The following is a 12910-nucleotide window of genomic DNA, read 5'->3' as shown; positions in this document are numbered from 1 at the left end:
CTCCTATTTGGTTTATGCTCTGCTTCTACTTAAAAGCCAGAAAGCCTTTCCAGCCCTGTAAATCTGGCTGCAAACATCCCAGAATTATCACTGCGGTCCCTGTATTGATAAGCACATTTGTAGTACTAATGATGTGAAATTCAGTTGAAGTAACACAGAAAGTTAAAATAAAACACCTTAAAAACGAGCAGTAAACACAACGCTGCGCTTACTCAGCACAATACTTTAAAAAAAAACCCCAAAAAAACAAAGAAACAAAACCAACAAACCCAAAACCAAACCAACCTTGAGAAGTTAAAATAAAGCAAATTACATGTTGTAGGCATTGTTAAAGTACCTACATGAGTATTTCAACCATATGCATTATTGAGCTCAGTTTCTAGCTAACGAGCTCTCTCAGATTCTGGCCATTTGCTTTGCTTTACCACAACCTCAGCTGTGCTGAGGGAGCTGAAGACGGCAGCAGCCTAAGAGCTATCAGCATGCCTCATTAGCCCTTGCCAATCTCAGTCACTGCAACAGGGGAATGAAGTTGAATAGAGCGTACTTGCAGCGCTAAACACAGCAAACACCACTAACTCACACTGGGGCTCCAAGCTTTCTCACTTAGTTTGCATTTTGTAAAGCTGTAGGTACCAAACGCTCTGTCCTAGGCAACCCTATTACAGAAAGGGAAAGATAGTGCTGGAATACAACACAGCTGGTCTCACCTCCACAGCTGGGAAAGTGCTGGTGACACAGGTGATACTGTTGAGCAAGGCAGAGATTCAGCCCTGGCTGAAGAAGTAGTTCTTCCCATACTCACTAGTTCCTCACTCAGCTGGACCACCTAACAAACACAGAGAGACCAAGGGGAAGTGGAACAAAATATTGTAGGAAAAAAATGCACACTCTAACATCCAAATCAACTTTGATCGTATCCAGCTCCCTGCTTTATTTGCCCTGCTAATATTCTACAGATTGCTGGAAAGCTGAAAAAATAGCAAGTTATAGATCATAACATCAGGGGACAAAGTTTGAAATTCTCTCCCTGCAAACACCAGAAACCTTCCAAGCCAGTCATGCATCAACACACAACATCACCAGGAAGCATGGCCACGAACAGCCTGAGTTTTGAACTGGATGCTCACAGAAGGGTTGCAGCCTACCAGCTGAGACCTTTCTCTTGCTGCAGTTTCTCTCATGCAAGTCTAAGAACAGTCTTCCACCTTCTCAGAGTATGAAGGGAGCACAGAGAGACAAGAAACAAGGCCAGTGACAAGCATCTCGCCGCTCAAGGGCTCATGACACCCATCTAAAGCACAGAAAACTGAACATAGCTATCCCTCTATGCGTGTTCAATGCTCTGTTGTAACAGATATTAGTGGTTTCAGCCTGGCACATCCAGGCTGAACACCAGGACAAAAACCATCAGGGCAGCTACCACCTGGGTTGGCAAGGCAGCCAGAAACTGAAAAGGCTGTGGAGAATTAACCACTTCATGAGCACCAAAAATGGCTTCTTTGCACTGATCACCATCACCTGCCCCATCAGCCGGTGCGGGTAAGCTGTTGTGGAACCTGTTGCTGCTGACTCCGGCATGGATAATAAAATTTGACTGCATTAGCCTGCCAATCTGCCCCTTCTTCCAGATTACACCTGTATTCCTCAGAACCAGTGTAATATACCAGGCATTGAAGTAAAATGCCAGGCACACAGACAACAAGCAGCATGAGAAACTGAGAGAAAATCCAGCTTCTCGTGGGGCTTTTTAGATGTAGGTAACAAGGTGACATGAACAGAAAATGTAATCAAAATTATTCATTCAACATATAAAACTTAATGGCTGTTCTCCCTGAAATCAGGACATAGACTTATTTTGAACACTGCCCAAGTGGAGTCCTAGTTGGTAAAACGAGGCAGCTGAGAAGAAGAGAAGAATTTTCCACAGTTTTCACTGTTCAGCATTACGATTATTCCATGTTGTTTGTAAAATGCTGAAACTTACCCAAAATTCATGAGTTGAAAAAAATGCAGAATGCTGATATAAATTTAGGAACAGTCCTAGCTGATAAGCAAAGAAACTCTCAAGAAACAAAACTAAAACCACATTTAAGAAGACAGCTGGCAGATAACCTCATACACAGCAAGACAGGCGCACAGGATAAATGTGCTTTCCTGGGCAGGGACCCCAAAATGCGGTGCGATGCCTCTGCATCACATTTTCCTGGTGGGACTCCTTTCCTGTCGTTTTTACTGACTTTCCTCTCCAACCTGGGATCCTTGTGGTCCTCCCACAGTCGGATCCTGAGGTTTCAGTGGAAGTTGCCAGCTCCCTGTAATGACGGGTGGTGCCAGCGAGGCTTGGCATCAGCACTGGGATATGCAGCACAGCCCTCTAGAGCGGTTTGGGTTCTCCCTGTTCTTTTTTCCACCCGCAAAGGCACTGGAAATACAGAGTCACTGCACAAGGCCTGGCGCGGACACCAAGGTCCTGCCCGGCGGGGCGGGCACCGCCGCCCGCCCGCAGGGGGCGCGCCGAGAGCCCGGGACCGCGCACCGGCAGCCCCCACTCAGGTTCTCGGCGCATGCACGGCCTGGAGCTGCGCTCCAAGAAGATGGCGGCGTCCGCGCTGTGGTGGGCGCTGCGGGCCGCTCGGCAGGTCAGTGTGGGTCCCTCCCCCCCGTTCCCCTTCGCGGCCGCGGCCCGCCCGGACGAGGCGCCGGGGAGCGGGCGGGGACGGCGAGGGGCTGCGGGGCTTGTTAGACCGCCGGCGGCGGCGGCGGCGGCGGGAACAGCGCGGGTGAGGGTGCAGCTGCGGGTTATTCATGTCCCCGGTATCGTGAATTCTGTGCTGGCTTCCGTGAGCTGAGCGGGGTCACGCGTTACACTTATGGGGCAGGAGCAAGGAAATAACTTGAAGAAGTCTGACAAAGAGGCAGAAATAATTCATAGTTGGATGGGGCAAACTGTATGTGCGGCAAGTGGGTGTTATTACAAGCTTCGTCCTTTAAATTAGGTTCTCCCCTCGCCCCGCACAAGCCAAGTGCGGAGCTACTACGTGGACTGGAGGATGCTGCGGGACGTCAAGAGGAGGAAGCTGGCGTACGAGTACGCGGACCAGAGGCTGCGGATCAACGCCATCCGGAAGAACACCATCCTCCCCAAGGAGCTGCAGGTACCGGGCAGCCCCCCAGGCCCTTGCTGCGGCGGCCGCGTTACAAACCCGAGTGGCCGTGCCAGGTCACGGACGTTTGTGGTTCCCAAAGTCACTGGCCCAGAATCATGTCGTATTGCATAGTTACCGCTAGCTCCAAGGCGTCTGCAGAGCCTTTTGGGGGTGTTTACAACAGGGTATTTACCTGTCTAGAGGTTGTGTGTGTTGGGTTGTGGGTTTAGGTTTGGTGTTTTTTTGTTTTTTTTTTTTTTTTTAAACCAGTGTTTCTCCTGTAAGCAGTATATGGAATTCTACATATGATGAAGCATGTTTGGTTCTGCCCCCCCCCAGCTCCACTATCAAACATTCAGAAAGCTATTTTCATAATTTCTGCTAATATGGGATATTATACGGTTACTTGCAGAGCTTCCCAAATGTTAGATTTTTTTTTTCTTCTTTAAAAACCTGGAAGCGTGATCCAGTCAAAAGCACCAATTTGTTCAATTAGAAGTATTTAATTTTACTTCTTGCCCGAGCTACAAGCATGTAAGAGCTGCGTCAGATTTGAGCACTAGAGCTGTTCTTAAAACGCACGTACTCACTGCCCTGCTCACAGCCTTCCTTGCTAAGCATTAAAGACATTTGTAAGTATCAGAAATATTCCTGTACGCATTTGAACTGGCCACATCTAGTTGTGGTGAGATCCTTACATGCTCAAACATCCTTAGAGAGAAAGTATATGGATCTGCTTTTATGTATTGACTTTACTGTTGTCTTGGCAAGTCTTAGTCTGTGTGGATGTCCTTACAGAACAAAAACAAAGATTGCAGCTGGCTTTGCTTTTGCTATTCCTCAGCTGCTTTTGTCACCATTTGAAGTCACTAAGTCATAGCAGCAGTTAGAAGACTCCAGGAAAGTAACTTTTACCTCCCCTACAAAATGTTATTTAGGGTCCAAATTTAAAGACTTAAAAAGTAAGTAATGAGTTTTCTCTGAAAGCAGAGGCTACTTTGGGGGGGGGGGGGCGGGAATCCTAGGAACAAAATAGGTAAATAAAATACTGCAAATGTTTGGCTGTATTAGGGGCACATATAATAGAACTATATACATAAGTAAGATACACAACTGGACAAAGCCAATAACTGAAATATGTTCTGAAGACAAGAAGTCCTCCTGACCTTCCTGTTAGTAGTTGAAAGTCACATTGCTGCTGTCACGATGCTGCCTTCCTTTGAAAGCAAACATAATTTTAGAAGATAGCCTTACATTTGCTTTTCTCCTGCAGCATAATGGGAGTTTTTGTAGTCCAGCTTAAGGCCTTCCTTTTACCTCCAGCTGTAGCTGAGCACAGGCTTCTTTGAGCCCTTCTGTCCTTCGGAAAATAGTGCATTAAAAATGCTGCGGTTAGGGATGCATACCCAGCCTCAAGCAACTTCCTTTAGGCTGCATTTCCTTGCTGAGCTCGCTTGTTCTGACACTGCTGCTACCTGGTGCTTCCTGAAAACTGTTGAGCTCTTCAGTTATATGTAGAAAGACCTATCTTAAGCCTTCCGATTAGAAGAGACAGTAAGTGTCTAAGGGAGACAAGTGTCTGAAAGACACTTGGACTTCTCTGGCTGCAACTCTTGATGTCAGTAAAGGGGATCTTGTATATATCCAAGCATGTTACCTAGGAAGGCAATTAATAAAGAATATATATTTAAGTTCAGCCCACGTTACAGGACTAGCCCACCCTGCAACAAGAGGAGAGCCAAGTGGATTTTGACTAACTATAATTACTGGCTTCAGGCTGTTCAGTTTGTGTAATAAAGTTAACTTTGGGGTCTCCCTGTAGATCATTTTGCATTTGCTCTTAGGATGCCCAGAAAGGAGGGGTCAAGTTAGGAAAACAGGTGAGCATACTTACGAGGTAGTAGAGCTGCTTGTGGCAGTACCTACTCTACAGCTAGATTTTGAAGTCTGACAATAAGCCCCCTCAAAATCCTGGGGAATACAGGTAACTCTGTGGTATGGTCTTCTGTTTTAGGAAGTGGCTGATAAAGAGATCGCTGACTTGCCCCGGGACAGCTGCCCTGTGAGGATCCGGAATAGATGTGTCCTGACATCCCGCCCTCGGGGGGTGAGGCGGCGCTGGAGGCTCAGCAGAATTGTTTTCCGCCATTTTGCTGACCATGGTGAGATGTCTGGGATACAGAGGGCCATGTGGTAGATCACCACGTGGATATACACTCAGGCTGAAAACACAAAACAAGCTCAGTTTGTGTTTTGAGTAATTAAAGCAAGACTGTCCTGTCCAGGAGTCCAGCATCAATATCAAACTGATAAAGGCAGGATGAGAAGCCATGCTGATGCATTAAATTCACTGGATTGCAGTTGCTATCAGTTGACAAGAAACAGCATAACCACATCAAACTTGTCTGTATGAGGCAGTTTTATTTTAAGGAAAAAAAAAAATCACTACCAGAGGGCTGCAGAACTAAGCTGAGGTTTGTGATAAGGGCAACATTAGAAATAAAGACATAGAGCACAAGGCTTGTTTAAGCAGTTTTTTTGCCACTGTAGGGTAAGTTCACCATGGTAATTTGGGTAAAAGTGTAAATGAAATTGCACATTAGGGCAAAGTGCTATTCTGAACAAGGGTGAGCACAAACTGAAAACAAAACATGGCCTCAAGTTAGGTACTCTTGCTATGCTAAAATATATGTATATTAACAAGCAGACAAAGTGGGTAATGGACCCATTGGAAAACTACAACATGCTAGTATTTATCTCCTGCTTGTAGTGCACCATTTAGTCCAGTGCTTTAAGAAAAAGGTAGCAAGTCCTAGTCCAGACAACAATAGGAGAGTAATGGCTTCCTTCATTCATAAGGTGACATCGAACAAATCTGTCCTTGGGAGACACATGAGAAGGACACAGGAAGGAAACAAGAACAAGCTTGCTGCTAAGCTCATGTTTGCCCTGTACTCTTCTTCAAAGCAGGGCAGTGAAGGGGAAATAGCTACTCTGTCCCCCTCCTAGCACTGGGGCTGAGAGGCTGCAATGAACAGGCCAAGTACAATGGTACCACAGATGGAAGGCACACATGCAGCAAACTGACAGCAACTCATCAGCCCCAGTGGAGTCAGATTTTGGAGTATAAGCTATCTCAATACTCCATTACCTTAAATACTTGAAATTTGATAGGACAACACGGAGCTTGTCTCTCTTGTCCTCATACACCACTAGAGCCAGGGCAAGCTCAGTGTCCAGCATCAGCAGCTTACTGCCCTCCTGTGACTGATGCCACCTCAAAGACCCCGCAAGGTCACAGTTAACATAGGCACTGAAGAGCTGTTCTCACTTTAAAAGTTCACAAGAGGTTAAACAGCAGTCATTAATTTCTGAGAGTAATCATTAAATTTTAATATCACAGGATTTAACACCTTATTGTTTCTGCTTAACTGTCAAGTGTTTGAGATAGTGGTTCTACTTGCTTCAGCATTTCTCCCTTTGTGACATGCTTTATAGTTCAATATACAGCCCACATCTCATAAAAAAAAATCCACACCCCCATTAGTGAGCATGACATTGGCCTCAGCAACCAGGTGGGTACTCGAATCAGCTGTCACTTGAATCAGAGAGGCCTCGACTCATCCTAGTTTAGTATTCATTTTCTTTTACACTGTTCTCAATTTCACCACTCTCCACTCATTTGAGAGGCTTTTTCAAGGAGGGGTAAGGATATACCTATGCTCCACTCTTCAGGAAATGGTAAACCACTTGACTGAAGGAAATGCTTTATAAGCTATTTTATTTAAGTATTTTCTCCAACCTGAAATGGAAAATGACTGTCTTTGCTTGGAAGAAGGTTGTATAAACAATGATCTTTGCAGCACAGCATGTCTCACATGGAAGATCAGTGATTAAGGCGGCCCTTAGAGTACTTTCAAATATCCATTGGCATGTCTCCTTTGGATTGTTTTTCTCTGCTTTCAACCCAGGCCTTGTTGATGGTGCGCTTCATTTCATCATCCCCTTCTGCATACATCTTTTTTAAAAGGTTCATAAGCCCTTCACTAGGGTCTGAGGTGTCATAGGCAGCCTTCCTGCAAGACGAATACATGAGAAGATCACATACATCTAACAATTCTGTGCAAAAAATTAAACACTAGTATTTGTTTGAAACATGCTGGTAACAGCAAGGATTTTCCTTTAGCAAACTCTTTAGACCCTGACAGTTTCAGTCAGCTTCCAAGTAGGGAGAATCCTAAAGAGTACCATTAAATTATGTGCAAGTTGAGTAGTATATCTGGAGTTGTCCCACTAAGGATGATGGGAAGCATTTTGCAGTAAACATGACCCTGGAAGCACCACCCTAAATTAATTTTAGGAAGTAGGAGTGGAATGCAACAGATACATAAAGACCAGTATCTGTCTGTGGTGTTATGTGACAAGTGAACAAAAATAGAAATATGACCACAGTGAGCTATTTGAAGTGACCACATTCAGAACCCAAAAGGCATTTCCATTTCCCGTTTCTCAGATTATCTCCAGAGGTTAACTGACTCGTTTTTTAACACATTACATTTCAAAGGAACTTTCTCAAGCAGCCAGCTGACAAACAGTGCCACCCACATGGAAAGCACCTGGGTATGACATGCCCCCTATCATCAGCCTGTACATAATGCCCTCTCTGGCAAATTGGCCTCTCTCTAGCCTCTCTATCGGGTTTTCTAAAATCCTGTAGGTAGTTACTAGTGCAGCGGCAGGCTATCTGGAAAACATGCAGATCAAAATAGGTCAGCAGAGGGAGCAAGTTCCCCAGCCCAGTCTTGAAACCTGGGAGATGCGTTTCTGAAGCTACTCATTTACCATACTGCAAAACCTCAACACTCTGAATAGGGTGGCAACAGTGATCATGAGAGGCTGGGTAGCATGCAGGACTTCTTTGCACAAGATACAGGTTTAACAAAATGACCCTGTCCCTCTAGCAACCTGCATTAGCAGTCAAGTCACCATCTCTTAATCTCCAGTGACGTCATTTAAGAGGGGAAGGTAGTTTTGCTCTAAGTTCAGGTACAGTTAGGACTAATCAGTTTTAGCCAATCATCCTATAAACAGATACAAAATGAAGACATTGGCAGGCATAACTTTCTCAAGTCAAATTTTCCATGCTTCTGGTAAGAAAATATGTGTGGTATTGTAAAAAAACCAAACAATACAGAATTGTCATATGATGCACTACTTTTTTTTTATATATATATATATATACACACACATATATATAAATGTCTCTTGTCATCAGGTATTTCCTGCCATAATTTACTACCCTTATATATCCAGTGTCTAACCTGCTTGTAGGATTGCCCCCCAAGCACTTGACGTGATCCAAATTAGCTTGAGACTTTGTGTAACGACCTAGGTAAGCAAAGACCTGTTTTGGCAAAAGTACACTGGGATTTTTTGTGTAGGCACTTCACACACAGGTGACAAAATAATAATTATTTCGACCAGCATAGCTGAAAGTATTATATATGTATTTCTATGTAGTATGCACTTAACCTAAAAAAAAAAAAAAGTCAGCCTCACTAGAACAATGAATGCAGCCATCAAATAAGAGAATTTTTAATTGGCTGATTAGCACTCTCACTGAAGGTCTTATCTATCTTTGGTACTTCCTATGATGCAGCCTTCATCAGTAGCAATAGAACAGTAGCACAAGTGGCAAGTAGCTACTCAAAGTGTATCTCCTCCACTGGTAGCAAAAAAATCCCAACTTAATGATTCTCAAACATCTCAGGGGCTTGTCCCCCAGAACAGAAATTCTCACCACCTGACTGCATAGTCAGTACAGCACAGATCCGCCCTCCTGGCAGTCCCAAAACAAGCCGGAGAACAAGAGATGGAAAATGAGATGGAGGGTTGAAAAGACACTTACTCTTTCTCTTTGCTTTCTTTTTCCACTTGAGTGAGACATTCCCATTTTTCCTCCCGCTTCTTCCTACACATCACAAGGACCGTGTCTGTCTTTATCTGAATGATGAAGAACAAAACATGAATTCAGAATGCTAGTCACAACCACAATGAATGAAGTTAGCTTATAGCATAAACTTCTATCCTTGCAAATTCCTGAAGCAGTTACCTCAGCATATAGGAAATTATAGTATGCACTGAGCTTTGAGGTATAAAGTATTAACCTCGCTGTGTACAATTTAAATGGCATGATTAATATACTACTAGTACAGAACTATAGTACCAATATAGAAGAACCTAACAGTGCTGCAGAAACACCATTTAGTGATTCTCAGGATGCTGAAAGTACCCAGGACTGTTGGGTAAAGGGTGGTGTCCTGGGTTCAGCTGTAGCAGTCATTTTTTAGACTTCTCCAAGAATACCAAGTTCAGGTAGAGACTCCCCCAGTTTATTTCTCCAAGGATAAGAAATCAGTTTTAGGGCATTGCTTAATCTCGCAATATGTTTGCCAGCTAAAACCAAAGGCTGTTTAATTGCAACTCTAACCTAAATTTCACAAATCACTCCTGCATGCCACAGCAGACAAGAATCTGCCAGACCTTTAGTTTAGTTTAGCAAGTATGGGACCACTGCTCACTTCTATTAAAAAAAAAAAAAAAAAAAAAAAAAAAAAAAAATCACCAGAGCATCACCCTAATTTCTTTCAGCTGTTTTAATTTCACACTGTCCTAGTTTTAGGGCAATTTCCAATTGAACCGTAGTTTCTTCACAACTTATGTCTCTAACTGCACATGAAGTATTTGACACATTCCTAAGTCTGGAAAGATGCTACAAGTTTCAGAGTATGGACACTATCGCCAAGTTGCAGCCATCAGCAGTAAAACGTTGCCAGTGCTCAATTCTGGAGCAACACACCCTTACAAAGGCAGAGCAGGTTTCAGACTTTGCTTTGAGTGTTAAGCCTATTTAAGCTTCCCAAGATTTCAGTCTCCTGACAAGTCTCTTAGACCTTAAAATCGCAAAGAATTTCTCAGAGGTATTTAAAAGCAGAAGGATGTAAATGGATATTTAGTGGAATTTTCTGCTTAATTGTTTCTGAAATCCTGTTGGACAGCTGTTTAAAAAAGCATACAATATCCAGACATGATCTTTTGAAAGAGGAGCCCATGGATTCCAGAGAATAATTCCACAGTTATGACAATAAGAATTTAATAATCACGTTCACAGTGAAGAAACTTTACAGACAGAGAGAGGATCTGAAGGTTAGCACTGAGTCTCTTGAACTAGTCAGGCAAGGAATGTGGCACTTTGTGAAGGACCCAGGTATCTCTTAACAGACAATGCGCACTGACCTTTCTAGAGCTGCCTTCCACAGAGATGGGTTTCAGGAGGTTGTTGAAGGTCATGGTGTAGTTCTTCCCGTTCAGATTCTTCACTAGCAGATCAAACGACCTGGGACCAGAAAGTGGAGGGAGGAAGGTCACAAATATTGCAATCATTGCAAGACTAGTGAGCCTTGCCACTAAAAACAATGTCTGAAAGCTCTTCGTCAGGCATATTTCTTGGGAAAGCATGTCAACATGCTTCTTCCCAGGGCTTTCAAATCTTCAGTTGGATTTAATACTGTGGATTGGAAAGGACCTATCCAGACTTGACAACAAATTGAGATCTTCAGGGGGTTCCTTCTACCTCACTGAACCCCTACAACCTTGGAAAGGCAGATTTACTTAATGTATACTTCAGTTCTATTACCATCAAAAACCAGGGCTAACACTGCGTATCCTGGCAAGCGTGATGAGATGCAACAAGCATTTGTACAATGAAAATATCCTGACAGACCCTCTAAGTAAAGCTACACTTACGGGTATGTGCTAAGTGGTACTAAAAGCTAATACCCCTCAAGTTTAAAAAAAAAAGGTGGGGAGTAAGTGGGGATGGGGAGTAAGGGCTGACCCAGAACAGCACGCAACACATCCCTGCGTTTCAAATGGTCTTCTTCACTCATGCTCTCCCCTGCTGTGTGGTGCAACAAGGTGAACTCACCTCTCTGTGAAATTCACCTGCACATTCTCAGCTGGAAGCTTCTGGACTCCATTTAAAGAGATGTAAATCCTAATAAATTTATCTGACTGATCCCAACCTGCAAGTGAAAAACACAGATTAAGTTCTACCTTTCCTCCATAAACTTTTGTGCATTCCATTCCAGCTCCCTCTGTAAAGTCCCCTAGCAATGTGTAGGATCTCTGCCTTACCAAAATAATCTTCGGAGAGATAAGGAAAAGACATAAATTATTCAGGAATGATGTGAGAGCAAAAGGAGGTCCTCACATGTAGCCCTATTCCCTAATTCCTGCAAATTCTGAGCAAAACATACTTATCAGCTCAGATAAAAGGAGAGCAATCCTGTCCCTTAGGGGAGAGAGAGACAGCTGTCTGCTTTTGCTGCAGTTTCCTTGACCCACTTTTTCCCCTGCTCCCAGCAGGAAAAGTATCTTGAGCAATTCCCTCTCCTTTCACCTACATGGCAAGCCGAAAAGCCAAAGCTCACTCATTCCTGCTATGCACTAGGCAGCGAAAACCACTAGTAGGTACATGCCAGGGATCATTAATGCATCCCACCCGTACCATCACACAAACAGAACTAATACACAGTGTGGTTGGGACAGCACACTAAGCACATGGTAGCAGTTTAAGCGGGGTCTCCAGTATGAAATAAACACTTAAGAGGCCTTCTCTATAATGCTAAGTGGCAGCTCTAAGTCATGTAACACCACCCTGCCTTCTCTTCAGAGATGCTCTAGCTCTAATAAGGGTTCAGAAAAATAAACCTACCATAATTGTTTATTTTCACCGTGTACCCTCCCAGTGAAACCTTTTCTTCCTCCACTGCATCTTTTGGCTTTGGTGGAGGCTGATTCTTGATTTCTAGCTCTAGCTTGTGTTTCTCTGTCATCAGGACATCACGAAGTCGCTTCCTCGTGGCCTTCGTAAGCAATTCTTTGACTTCTTCCAAATCTTTCTGTAACTGGTGCAAAAATAGAGGATCATGCGTGTATATTAGATACAGATATTTGTACTCAAGGTTCACGGCTGAGCTCTTTCCGTGATGACTTTCACATTTCCCAGATGTGGCCGTTTCAGGTTTATCGAGTCAGTAGTTTCATTTCCCTCTCCGCCCTCCTAACCGTGAAGCCACCGGTTCCTCACTCGCGTTTTACCTTCTCAGCCACTACATATTTCAAAGTTTAAGCTTCCATCCCTTAAAAAAACCAAGAGAAACCCACAAACGACCGACAGCTCGGGCAGCCCCTCAGGAGGTTCTGGATTATGCTCAGCGCGCCCAGCACCGTGCCGGGGTGAACACCCACAGCGCGCAGCAAACGCCCAGAATGAGAGCTCCCTGCGGCCCCCCGCAGCAGCCGCCCCGCGCCGCCCGCCCCGGTTCCTGTCAGAGCCCCCGGGGCGGGGGGCGCTCACCTCCTCGCGCGCTGCAGCCATGTCGCGTGCGGCGCCCACCCGGCGGCTGCAGCGGCTGCTCCCACGGCCCCTCTGGAACCTTCCGCCCCTCCCACTCCCCGCGCGCGCCGCGGAAGTGACACAACGGCGCCGCCGCCGCTATGGGCGCGCCGTGAGCCGGAACAGCTCCTCCTCCCACCCCCCCGCCCCGTCACACGCCGGCGCGGCCATGGCCGAGGGGCGGGGCCACGGCGCCGCTCGTGCCGCCCGCGGGGAGCGCCCCTGGCGGTGGCCGCGGTGCGCCCCGGGCCGGGGGGCGGGCGCCGAGGGGCTCCGCGCGGGGGGCTGTCACCGCCCGCCG

At 45.2% G+C, this 12910-nt stretch overlaps 2 protein-coding genes across 2 annotated transcripts; one reads left to right on the top strand and one right to left on the bottom strand.

Annotated features, from left to right (window-relative positions):
* The first annotated feature begins 2366 nt into the window (after positions 1-2366).
* On the top strand, positions 2367-7531 carry MRPS14 (mitochondrial ribosomal protein S14). Its single transcript, XM_030493483.1, has 3 exons — positions 2367-2642; positions 3000-3158; positions 5164-7531. Exons 1-3 carry the CDS (start codon positions 2568-2570, stop codon positions 5344-5346), a joined length of 417 nt encoding a protein of 138 aa, XP_030349343.1. The 5' UTR covers positions 2367-2567; the 3' UTR covers positions 5347-7531.
* On the bottom strand, positions 6320-12830 carry CACYBP (calcyclin binding protein). Its single transcript, XM_030493482.1, has 6 exons — positions 12571-12830; positions 11926-12118; positions 11137-11233; positions 10446-10545; positions 9058-9152; positions 6320-7225 (listed from the first exon to the last, which is right to left on the bottom strand). Exons 1-6 carry the CDS (start codon positions 12589-12591, stop codon positions 7066-7068), a joined length of 666 nt encoding a protein of 221 aa, XP_030349342.1. The 5' UTR covers positions 12592-12830; the 3' UTR covers positions 6320-7065.
* Between the last annotated feature and the right edge of the window lie 80 nt (positions 12831-12910).

This window comes from Strigops habroptila, chromosome 8, assembly GCF_004027225.2.
Source record: "Strigops habroptila isolate Jane chromosome 8, bStrHab1.2.pri, whole genome shotgun sequence".
Classification (NCBI taxonomy): Eukaryota; Metazoa; Chordata; class Aves; order Psittaciformes; family Psittacidae; genus Strigops; species Strigops habroptila.
Note: the sequence above shows the minus strand (reverse complement) of the source record. Positions and strands in the feature narration are given on the sequence as shown.